The sequence below is a fragment of the Eumetopias jubatus genome, unplaced genomic scaffold, assembly GCF_037043125.1.
Source record: "Eumetopias jubatus isolate StellerSeaLion01/CBP00866 unplaced genomic scaffold, mEumJub1_p1.0 scaffold_12, whole genome shotgun sequence".
NCBI lineage: Eukaryota > Metazoa > Chordata > Mammalia > Carnivora > Otariidae > Eumetopias > Eumetopias jubatus.
The window spans coordinates 14,072,905-14,085,929 of NW_028274818.1; the positions used below are offsets into that span (position 1 = coordinate 14,072,905).

General features: G+C 33.6%; 1 protein-coding gene across 1 annotated transcript in view; it reads right to left on the reverse strand.

Moving 5' to 3' along the window:
* The window catches only part of SPATA17 (spermatogenesis associated 17), a 214,258-nt gene that overhangs the window by 78,792 nt on the left and 122,441 nt on the right, over positions 1-13,025 (reverse strand). Inside the window, exon 9 of the mRNA XM_028104762.2 lies at positions 7,792-7,927. Coding sequence (XP_027960563.1) covers positions 7,792-7,927 — 136 coding nt within the window. The remainder of the gene's footprint in view (positions 1-7,791; positions 7,928-13,025) is intronic.

The window sequence follows — 13,025 nt, forward strand, 5'->3', positions numbered from 1 at the left end:
CATAGATATTTAGCTATTTATTTAACATCTCTACTTGGACGAATCAAAGTCATCTCAATCTCAAACATGTATAAGATTGAGCTCAAGATTTCTTCCCTGCAATTGCCCCCAAAATTCTGATCCTTTTCTTTTCCCAATCTCAGTGAATAGTATCACTATAAATTCAGTTTGTCCCTTGCAGAAACTTAGGAGTAATCAGCAAACTTCCTTTTTTCTTACTTTACCACATCTAATTCATTTTCAATTTTAACACTATTTGTATTCTTAACAATTCTAAAATTAATTCACATCTCTACAAATTTACTGCCACTCTTCTAGAACTATACATTTTCTTTAGGGCAGTTTGACAATATATAACAAAAGCTATAATAATGCACTAGCCTATTATCAAAAAGATAAGGGATAAGTGTTGGTGAGGACATAGAGAAAAGGGAATCCTTATGTATTGTTTGTGGGAATGCAAATTGCTATAGCCATTATGGAAAACAATTAAAAACAGAACTACTGTATGGCCCAGCAATCCCACTTCTGGACATACAGCTAAAGGAAAGGAAATCACTATCTCAAAGATATATACACCCTCGTGTTCATTGCAGTTAACTCACAATATTCAAGACATGGAACTAACCTAAGTGTCCACTGATGGATGAACGGATAAAGAGAATGTGATAATGTAACACACACCCCTGCCACACACAGGAATATTATTCAGCAATAAAAAAGGAAATTCTGCCATTTGAGACAACAGGGATGAAACTTGAGGGCATTTACTAAGTAAAATAAGTCAGAGAAAGACAAATATTATATTATATATTATATGATATATATTTTTATATAATATATATTATATATTATTATATTATAAAATAGTCAAACTCATAGAAACAGGAGATTAGTACCCAGGGACTGGGGGTGGGAGGGAATGAAGAGATATTGGTTCAAAGGGAGAAAATTTCAGTTATAAGATAAAAAAGCTCTGAAAAACCAACATTGCTAAGAGTGTATATTTTAAATGTTCTCACCACACACATACACATAGAAAGGTAATTTTATGAACTAACAGATGTATTAACTAATCCTGTTGTGGTCACCATTTAATAAGGTATATGTGTATCAAATCATTATATTGTACACCTTAACCTAAAACAATATTATACATCAATTATATCTCTATAAACCTGGAAAAATCCAAAAAATTAGAAAAAAAATTAATGTGCTAGCCCTCTATATCAGTCATGGTTCTCCAGGGAAAGAGAACTAATGATGAAAGATGACAGATAAATAGACAATCAGACAAGAGTTTTTTAAGGAATTGGACTATGCAGTTATGGAGACAGGCGAGTCCAAATCTGCAAGGTAACCTGGCAGGCTAAAAATGCAGGCAGGAATTAATATTATAGGCTTGCGGCAGGATTTCTTTTCCAAGAAACCTCAGTTTTTGCTCTTAAGGCTTTCAACTGATTGGATCAGACCCACCTACACTACTGAGGGTAATCTGCTTTGCTTACAGTCAACTTATGGTAGATATTAACCACATCTGCAAAATACCTTCATAGCATCACTTAGATTACTGTTTGATTAAATAATGGTACTAATGCCTAGTCAAACTGACACGTAAAAGCAACCATCACAGCCCTGATTCAGAAATTTCACTTTCCAGATTGCCTGGGTCACTCAGTTGGTTAAATGGCCGACTCCTGATTTTGGCTCAGGGCATGATCTCAGGGTCCTGGGATCGAGCCCCATGTGGGGCTCCATGCTCAGCGGGGAGTCTGCTTGAGATTCTCTCTCTCTCCCTCTGCTCCTCTCTTGTGCATGTGCACTTGTGTGCTCTCTCTCTCTCTCTCTCTCTAAATAAATAAATCTTAAAAATAAGAAATTTCACTTTTGGGAATTCATTAGGGCAAAGATGTATGTGTAAGAATGTTCATTGCAGTGGAAACGCTCAAACATTATTATTTAGTGTGGTTTGATAGGGGCCCACCAGAAGGACAAACAAATATCCCCTTGACTTCTTCATGCCAAACCTGCAGACATAGCCAAATGACACTTGAGTAAGTACTGTTAATGTTAACTCTCATGTTCATATAATGCTTCAAACACTTCCACGATTTCTAAGATCAAAGTCAGCCTCTTTCTAAGACATTAAGAATATTTACTAGCTATATTTCTAGTCATTTTGGGGCTCTTGATTCTGGGAAATCTCCTCTTTTGCCAAGTCAGATAAAGACATCACCGGGGGGGGGGGGTCACAGAAATAAATTAAAGTTATGATCCTATAACTAGGAATGAGGGCAAAAGGTCTAGAAGACTAAAGTTTTTGCTGATATGTTAACTCAGTTTCCAACAACAACTACAACAAAATAAATTGAGGCATTTAACGTTTTTTTTTCTTAAATTAAGGTTAAGAGTTTAATTACAGAGAAGTACAGATAACATATTCCAAGATTTTTGTCAGATGAAGAATTTAATTCTTGTTATCTTAGATTAGTAATTATGCAGAGAAGACTGGCATATGTTGAATTTTTAGAGGCAAACTTAAAGAGGAACTCTTAATAAAGTTCAAGAATCATATTGGGACCAAAAACTTCCAAAAGGAGAATTTTATAGACAAGCTGTTAAACCTCTGGCTGTCAAAGACTCTGTGCTACACCTAGAGCTGCACATCTAGAGTGAGCACCTTACCAGGGGTGATGGAAATCTTACAGATCTCAGAAGGAAATGTTTGCCATAGTCTCTTTAGCGCTCTACAGTTATTAATAATCTGGTGGAGAGACCTCTCAATCTCAGACTTGACTGCAGTTACAAAATAAAAGTTTTTTTTTAATGGCTTAGCAGGCTTTATGAAATGTGTTCCATTATGTTTGTTCATCACTCAAATGTAATATTTTAGACTCAAATGCAAATTAAGCCCTTAGGTTAATAATCATAAACTAATACAGTCAGATCTAATCTACTGAAAATCTTGGATACATCACTGTACATATTATTTTCATCCACAAGTTAAAATTCAAATCAGAAATCCTTTGTAAAAGTATAACTGAAAATTACTACACAATATAATAAATCTATCAGAAACAAGGTGGTGGTTAAAAAGCAAAGGTAGTGCAAATATACATATCTTAACATTATTCTATAGGTTTAATATTATTTTGATAAATAATATTTGGCTCCATCCAGTTTTCTAAAGTACGTAATAGAGTATATATAAATATACACATATGCAAATACATCTAGAGATCTATAATAAAAATTATTTAAACTTATTATTTTCCCTGAAGCCTAGTGACCTCAAGAAGACTGGTACAAGGGTAATCATAGGAAAAAAAATGGAAGAATTTCAGTCCCTGGTATACTGTGAGAGAGAAAGAGAGAAAAAAAAAAAAACACTTAAACTGAATACTTGATTATTGAAGGCCATCCTCATAAGCAAAATATTTTCCCTCAATTACACCTAATTATTTAATTGTTTACATTTACTAATGAAACGAAACAACACAAAACAAACAACTGTAAGGGGCTGTTTTTCAGCAAGTGCATAATCATCAATCAACATGTACAGAAAGATTCTTAAAATCATATGAAGCTGGTCTGTTTAAATAGAAAGGCATATTTTATCCCAATCAATGCATAAAAGTAAAATTATCCATAACTGAGGCATGTTTCTCTGCTGTACAGTTCAGCTGTAATGATCCCCACACACTGCACTTGCACATCAATTATGATAATCATAATCACGGTCGTTAAGCTGAATGTTCATTATTATCAGGATGCTGGTGACAGCAGATTCAATCACCGGGTGCCATGGGCAAGCAGTCCCAGTCCCACCCAAGCTTCTGCAGACAGCGATGTGCCACATTAAATCTATGATGTGCTCCACATCCCACTCCATTCCAAAAGCCGTAGACGGTAAAGGTCAACTTTATGTTCTGTGCAATATGCTTAGGTTCTCTAAATTAATTCTTTGGAGTACTAGATATTTTTATGCTTTGTGGCTTATGAAATCCTGTTTAGGACCAAAATGCATGTGAAAATAACAAGAAAGGGCTGCCCTAATGTTGTAATTCACCTACAATAAGGCAGATGAAGAAAGGCTCTAGCAACATGAACCATCTTAAAGTCTCTTCCTGAATTCTGCAAACGTGGGAAAACACGAAATTGTTCCATTAAAATCAGTTGTCTAAAATGCATATGAGAACTCATTCCAATTCAGATAAAGGCCTTTGACTATTATTTCTGCTTCAGTAAATATGAACATATGTGAATGTTTTGACAACCAAAAGGATGTTTTTAGTATACTGAATTTTTGTATTGTCCAGCTCATTTAAATTTACCCAAATAGATTAAATTAATAGTGAATGACTGGTATATGCTCCTTACTGAATTTCACTTCTATTTTAAATATTGATATCAGCACAGTAAAGAGTTTATAAACACAAATTATTTACCTGAACTTAAAATTTTTACCATTTAAGACACAGGCCTTGAATCTAACAACTTGGGGCATTTTGCGAATAGATTAAAGAAATGTGAGTAAAGAAGGGAAAGAAAAATAAAATGAAATGAAAACAGAGAGGGAGGCAAACCATAAGAGACTCTTAACTCCAGGAAACAAACTGAGGGTTGCTGCAGGGGAAGTGGGTAGCGGGGTGGGTAACTGGGTGGTGGACATTAAGGAGGGCACTTGATGCAATGAACACTGGGTGTCATATGCAACTGATGAATTACTGACCTCTACCTCTGAAACTAATAATATAGTATATGTTAACTAAATTGAATTTCAATAAAAAATTTAAAAAAAGATATAACTTAAGTTGATTAAAAGTTATCATCACTAATTACATAAAAAAGAAATATGATATGTTTTATTACATTTTTATTACAGATGTCCATGCTTTTAAGAAAAATGATATATGTTATTTTTCATTACTGATTTTCATACTATGAAGAAAAAACTGTACTATTGGCTCTCCCTCTGTTGACTTTCTGATGTCTTTGTACAGTGTTCTTCGAGTCAATAGCATTAAAAATAAAACAAAAATATTTAAACAATATTTGATATTTAATTGAGTTAATGTGAATGTGATCAGAGAAAGAGTATCTAACATTTGATTTTCTCTCAACTGATACCCTTTATCACTGTGTAACAAATGATTTGAAAATTATAACCTCCAGGCTTATAGATGATAGAAGAAAAGGAAATTCTCCATGTAGATAATCTTAAAACATGACGGAAAAGGTAGAGAACAGGAACCAACTATATTTAATTGAGCTGTTTCTTGGCTGAAATCAATTTATTGCTTTCAACTAAATGTTATGTATAATTTAAATGTCTGTAAACAGTCCATCTTCCCACAAAAGAAGCATAAAACCAGGTCAGCCTTTCTTCTTCAATATTTTGACCTTAATAACTCTAGCCTACCTAAAACTATCCTGACTCCACTAATAATGAATAAATTGTGGCCTCTAACTTCAGTAATCAAGAAACTTAAGTTTTTATTGGACCCAATTCTCACCCAAATGACTTGACATCAAATCAAAATATAAATTACGTCTAATAGTGGTCAGATTTAACATATAAACAATAAAATGGCTACCTCTCTATCGTGCGGATTACATTAGCCACACAGAAAGATAATTTGTTTATTTAATACGTTTATTTGAAGAGATCAGAAAGTAGGAAGAAATAAGAAGGAAGGGAGGGAAGGTGGGAAAAAAGGAATTTCAATTTGCATTTAGTATTTTTCTACATGCTTTTATGTAGGGTTAAGTGGATTCATGATTTATTAAGACTTAAAGAACCCAGGGACCCCTGGGTGGCTCAGTCAGTTAAGCGTCTGCCTTCGGCTCAGGTCATAATCCCAGAGTCCTGGGATGGAGTCCTGCACCAGGCTTACTTCTCCCTCTGCCTGTCGCTCCCCGCCCCCCCGCTTGTGCTCTCTCTGTTAAATAAATAAATAAAATCTTAAAAAAAAAAAAAGACTTAAAAAATCCCTATACTTTTCTCTCTTAATTTTCGGGGTCTACAAGAGCAACTATTTGTCATTAACTTGTTAAGTATGTATACTTTCTAAAAGTATGGAGGGGCACATGATTCCTCAAAAGAACAAAATAAATTTTTTCTCTTTAGTGAGTATCCAGAAGTCTCTATATTTCCATGAAGTTGCTTACTTCTGTAAGATAGATGCATATTCTAAAATATGTTAGAATGTATGAGGTGAATCTGTCATATAAAGCCAAAAAGTACTGTATTATTCTAGGAAAGAAACATTTGCACAAGGATCTTATTTACTCAGAAGTAGCTTAGTGTCCTGAGGTAAATCATTTATATTTAAAGAAACGAACACTTCCGTGAATTAAATAAAATGGTGAGGGGACATAAAAGCAAAAAATGTTTATGTCAAATAGCAAATGAGATGTAGATCACATTATGCACATTCAAAATATGAAATTAAATAGTTTAAATATTATATTGAGCCTATATTCTGAATGGCTGCATATCAAGTACAAACAAATGCCAAGAATAACATCGTCACCAGTACTTAGGTTTTTCAATCAGTGAGCCAAATTGAACTACTCACCGTACCTATTCTTTATGATGTGGAATTATTGTTTAGTATTTTAGATCATTTTTTAAGAAAGAGGACTTAGCAGGTGGAAAAGAAAAAGGCACCTTCTAAAGTATCTGTGTTACTCCCCAGTGACTAACCCTCGGTAATCCCATATTTACAATGTCATAAAAAAAGTCTTTTTCTTAGAGTTTGGTAAAATAAAGATATCATTTTTCTTAAGGGTCTAACATGTGTCCTCCTCTTGAGTAATGAGGATGTGTCTGCAACTTTTGTTTTCCTCTTCATTTTTGCCATCCACAAGCTGAAATTCCAATCACTTACCACTGCTGTAATGGTTTCCTTTATTTTGTGAGTATAGACACCATTCTCATCTAAGATCATTTCCCCATTTTTATTTCTAAAATATAACCTTTACTGTATTTACCTTTTAGTAATGTGTCTTAAATCCTTTTGGAAGGAGGCTGTGTGTAAATGAATAAATCCTCACTGACAAACTATTAATAGAACCAATACGTCTGGTATACCCTATGGAACTCAGTGGCTTTAACCCCTTTTCAGAGTGTCACTTACAACTTGATTTTATCTGCATAATTATTTCCATAAATAAGTTATAGTTTCTGTTAGATAGTAGGCTTAACATGTAGTAAGAACTTTCCTTTACCTCACATTGGTGTAAGACACCTTGGTGTTTTCCCTATTCAGAAAATTTTCTCTAAATGCTAGCAAATGTAACTCTGGAATCAATAAATATTTGCTTTCTTCTTTTCTATATCGTATATATATACATATCACATATATCTCTATCTATTCCCATCTATGTATCTACCTACCTACTTATTTACTATCTATCTATCCACAAACACACAGAGATTGAGAGAAAGCAATCAAGCGCTGATCTCCATGTCTTGAGAGCTTGGCTATTCTGTAACCACAGATTCAAGTTTTGACCCTGGTTGGCTTTGGGAAAGCCATGATGCATGCCATAGATCATTGGGTAGCTGAGCCATTACACATAAAAACATATAACACTAAAAAACAAAAACATAAATCTCTTACTGCCTAGAGAAGTCAGCAGTGTCATCTCTACATGAAATAGCTATAAATAATTTTATAACCATGAAGGTGTTAACTGTAATGAGAATATTTATATTTGTTGTAATCAGTGTATATGTTTAGCCTTTCCAAAGGAACATTATTTTTTAATGTTGCATTAACATACCTTGTCACAGATCCACTTCTTAGGATTTTCATCTCTAAAATGTTGACTTCCATAGGAATTGGGACCATACTTGCTTGATGAATGCATTAATGGGGTATACTTTTTATTTTTATGGTAGGAAGAAAATGGCAAAAACCTGAAAGAACATTTAAGTGATGTTAATTTTATTTCTGTAGACATTTGATTAAAGGCATTAGAATTTAGAGAAGTAGTAAAGCATAGTGAAAATAAAACATGGCTTGGAATCAGAATACCTGGATTCCACTTCAACCTCTGCCACTATCTCTGTTACTAACTTTTATGAATTTCACTTCTTATTCAGCAAAAGGAGATACTAAGACTTTTTTTACAGAATTTTTATAAGTCTCAAATATTTTGGAAATATAGAAAATTTTAAAGAATAAATTTATCAATTAATGATGCCAAATAATTCAAAATTTACTGTGTAAATAAAAATGTTAATTTAAAAATGGCATCCAAAAATGAAAAGGAGGCCCAGTATAGGAAATTCTCATTGAAATGGGCTTTCTTCAAAGTTTTTTTCTTTTTTTTATTGCAATATAATGGACACACAAGATTATATTGGTTCAGGTATACAACATAATTTGATATTTGTATATATTGTGAAATGATCATCACAAGTCTAGTTAACATCCATCACCATACATAGTTATCTTTTTTCTTGTGATGAGAAGTTTTAAAGATTTACTCTCTTAGCAACTTTAAAATATGCAATACAGTATTATAAATTATAGTCTCCATTATACATCTCCATCTGTACATTATGTCCTAATTACTTACTGATTTTATAACTTGAATTTTGTACCTTTTGACTCCCTTCACCCATTTCACCTACCCACCACCCCAGGTCTCTGGCAACCACCAATCTGTCTTCTGTATCTATCAGCATTTTTTTTTTTTAAGATTCCACATATAAGTCAGATCTTATGGTATTTGTCTTTCTCTGTCTTATTTCACTTGGCATAATGCCTTCGAGGTCCATCCATGTTGTTGCAAATGGCAAGATTTTTGTTTATGGCTGAATTATATTCCATTGTATACAACACTTTTTCTTAATCATCCAGTGATGGACATGTAGTTTGCTTCAACCCATATCTAGGCTGTTGTAAATAATGTTGCAATGAACCTGGGGGTGCATATGTCTTTCTGAGTTAGTGTTTTTGCTTTCTTCAAATAAATATCTATAAGAGGAACTGCTAGATCATATGGTAGTTCTAGTTTTAATTATTTGAGGAACCTCCATACTGTTTTCCATAGTGGCGGCACCAATTTACATTCCTACCAACAGTACACAAGGGTCTCCTTTTGTCCATATCCTTGTCAACACTTGTTATTTCTTTCTGATACTAGCCATTCAGACAGGTGTAGTAGGGTAATACTTCACTGTGGTTTTGATTTGCATTTCCCTGATAATGAGTGATGTTGAGCATCTATTCATACACCTGTTGGCCATCTGTATGTCTTTTTGGAAAAATGTCTTAAGTCCTCTAACCATTTTAAAATTAAACTGTTTTTCCTTTTGCTATTGAATTGTATGAGTTCTTTATATACTTAAATATTAACCCCCTAACAAATATATGATTTGCAAATATTGTCTCCCATTCAGTAGACTTTTCACTTTGTTGATGGTTTCCCTTGCGGTGCAGCTTTTTATTTTGATGTGGTCCCACTTGTTTATTTTTGCTTTTGTTGCCTTTGCTTTTGGTGTCAAATCCAAAAAAATCATCACTAAGACTGATGTCAAGGAGCTTACTGCCTATGATTTTCTTCTAAGAGTTTTATGGTTTCAGATCTTCCATTAAAGTCTTTAATCCATTTTGAGTTAATTTTTGCATATACAATAAGATAGTGGTTCAATTTCATTCTTTAACTCACCGAAATAATGAAGGCATTTTTGGTAGGGGTTATAAATAATGGGGTTTTTGAGTCAACCAGACCAGTATTCACATCTTAGCTTTGCCCTTGCTACCTCTGTTCCGTTATAGAAGTTACTTGACCTCTGTGAGATTTTACTTCCACATGGGGTTGTTGTAAGGAATGAATAATTTAGTATATGTAAAGCTTAACATGGAGGCTGAAAGAGCAAATGCCCAATAAATAATGGGGGTGTTAAAAGTAGAAGTAAATGTAGAAGTAGCTTGTTCCCATGGCCATCATTATCATTAGCATTAGCATTATTATCTTAATGTGTTATCATGATCAACATAAAAGATCAAAATTTTAAGACCCATATAATCTTTCACGGAACATCTAAGACTGTGATAATACTTTTAGTGTAATGTGGTGAAATGCTTAAATACCTCACCAGAACCCTCTGAAATAAGAGTAAAGAAATTAAAAAAAAAAAAGTTATAAACCTGTAAGAAGAAAGTGGAAAAGAGAGGAGAAACAGCAGGTGAAAATACCAACAAATTTTTGCCCAGTGAGAAGCAGATAGGAGATTCAAAAAACTGAAATCTCAGTTCCAGAAGAGGGAGAGGCCAAAGGGGAAGGGCCACTTTGCAGAACTCCAGTGAAGCTCAGGAACAAAAGCTACAGTTATTGCAGAAGTTTAGGGTGAGGGACAGAACTGGGAACAGATCAAAAGTCTGTGCAAGAAGTAAAGAAATATTCACGTTCCTCTCCTAGGCCATGCATCCATGAGAAGAGCCTTTTCTCAGAAACTTTACACCAGAGAGCTCTGGTCTCAGGGGGAAGCAGGCACAGGCCAATGGGAGGCACCAAATGGGATATATGATTTTATTTTTTTTTATTATGTCCAGTTAGCCACTGTATGGTACATCATTAGTTTTTGATGTAGTGTTCAATGATTCATTAGTTATGTAAGTATCTACTCATTGAACTCTTCCCTTGCTCGTATCTATGTGAGCTGGCAGCTGGACTTAAATACTTCATTCACATGAATGCATCTTCTCAAAAAGATACTGGGAGGGCCCAGAGAAACAACTTCAACTATTGACATTTGAAGAATTGTTAATTAAAAGTCGATCAAAAAGCGACTCTCACGTACAAATATATTTCTAGTCTGATTTTTAGAGTCTCCTTTAATATGAATCTAAGAATGGATTACCAATTGGGGAAACTACCAACATGAAAGAAAGACACAGATCCAAACACAAAAGATAATCTGGAGGAAAGAGATTTAATGAAGGAAATAGGAGTAAACCTCAAAAATTTTAATTAATATAATCAAAGAGGATATGGTGCTAATGAAGTTGGAGTTAGATGCTGTTTTAAATAAAAGAAACTAGAGAAAGAGATCTGGGCAATAAAAAAATATATATATATCTGGCAAAATGAAATATTCTGCTGAGAAGAAAATTCTGAAATTCAGGCTTTGAAAAAATAAAGTTGAAGTTCAACAGATTTATTGACCCCATAACCGTATGTCAATATTTTCACATATATTATCTCATTTAATTAAGACAAGGAAGGTTTTTATTATCTCAGCTGAACTGAAAATTTGATTCTTTGCCATGATATTCATAAATTTGTTTAAAAAATAATAAAGGAAAGCAGCATTATTTTGTTAATTTTAGTGCTTCTCTACAATTCCCCTTTAATGTTTTTTCCTTTTTAATGTTTATTAATAAACTCTTTTTTAATATTTTTCCTAAGAAAACATCTCTAATACTATTTAAAATATAAAAACAAACAGAACACAGAGCTTTGAATTACACAAAATTACACAAGCATGTATTACACATGCTCTTGGGAAAAGAGCTCTCATATAAGACAGATTATGGTCCTTCCAGTGCTAATTTGCACATGGGATGGACATCACACACACACAAATTAATGTGGCCCCAATGTCCCTGAGTATACAAAGGGGGTGCTGTGAGCCGGCTGCTGAACTTACAGTTTTTATCACTTCTGAATTGCATTTTAATAGTACATTTTTCTTTTGTGTCTAAACAAAATTTGCTTTCTCAAGGGAATGGATGGCTGAGGAGACAAGGCTGAAAGACTAAGTATTTTCCTGTCCACGAGTTAATTTTACTTTCATTCAGCCATAATGTTTCACTGAAGTAACATGTATATGTATGTATGTGCAAATATAGGCATATATGTTCAAAAATATTTAAATGTTTTATAAATAATTTTCAAATATTTATCTTCAAATTAGGAAGAACTCATTTAATTCTCAAATAGGATTTGCTTTATAAAAGTATAAATAGCTATGAAAACCCTATAAAACCAATTTAGTTTATAATCAAACTTCTAGATAAATACCATTTACTTTTTTAAATGTTATCTTTTAACAATTTTAAATGTATTTTCAGATTTACCTCATACTTGCAGTGATTTCTTTTCAATTAGCTGGAAAGCATATTAAAGAAGATATGGGTTAGCCTATTATTTTAGAATCTCATCAAAGATTCAGATCTGGAAGAAATTCTAAAATATAATGTGGAGATACAGTGGCTTCATGAACACATCATTCCATGAATGTGTGGGCAGTTAGGGAAGAACTTGTAGAGGTCTCAGGAAGCAAAAACTGAAAATAGTCAATTAGCTTCAGGGAAAATGGGTTCACTGCAAATACAAAGTCTTTATACTTTGAGTATTAATATACTTAATATTATTTTCCAAATAAGAAGACTAATGAATTATACTTATCTTTTTTTCTCTTATAACTCCCTTTTATCCTCCCCTTTTTTATAGTCTAATTATTGCCACTCATAATTCTAGGTTTTCCTTCAGTCTGTTTATTTCACTGCCAAATAACTGAAATCTGCAAACTATGAAACCCTCTTGCCTACTGATTCAAGCCTATATTCTTCAGCCCAGCTATCAGGCTTCTTAGACTGCACTTGGATTTGTTCAGTCTCCTGCCACTCCCCATCTGCCATTCCACTGATGCCACTCTCCTGTCTGTCTTTCTGTCTTTCCATCCTACCTCTGCCTTTGTCCATGCTCCTCTCTTCCTGATATGCTGATCCATATACTGCTCATCTTTCAAAATCCAGCTTAACACCCAGTTTTCCTAGGCAGCTTAATTATCCCACTCCAGTCCACGCTGATCTCTACTGTCTTAATAATATTCATTCATTAAACAAACATTAAATTAAGTGCTTTTGTATATTAAGCATTTTGAAAAACACTGAGGTAGAATGATGGAAGATACCTAAAAGGAATTCACCTTAAAGTAGGGAGTGGAGACAAGACAACACAGTAGAATGTGTTAAGTTTTCTGACAGATGTACACACAA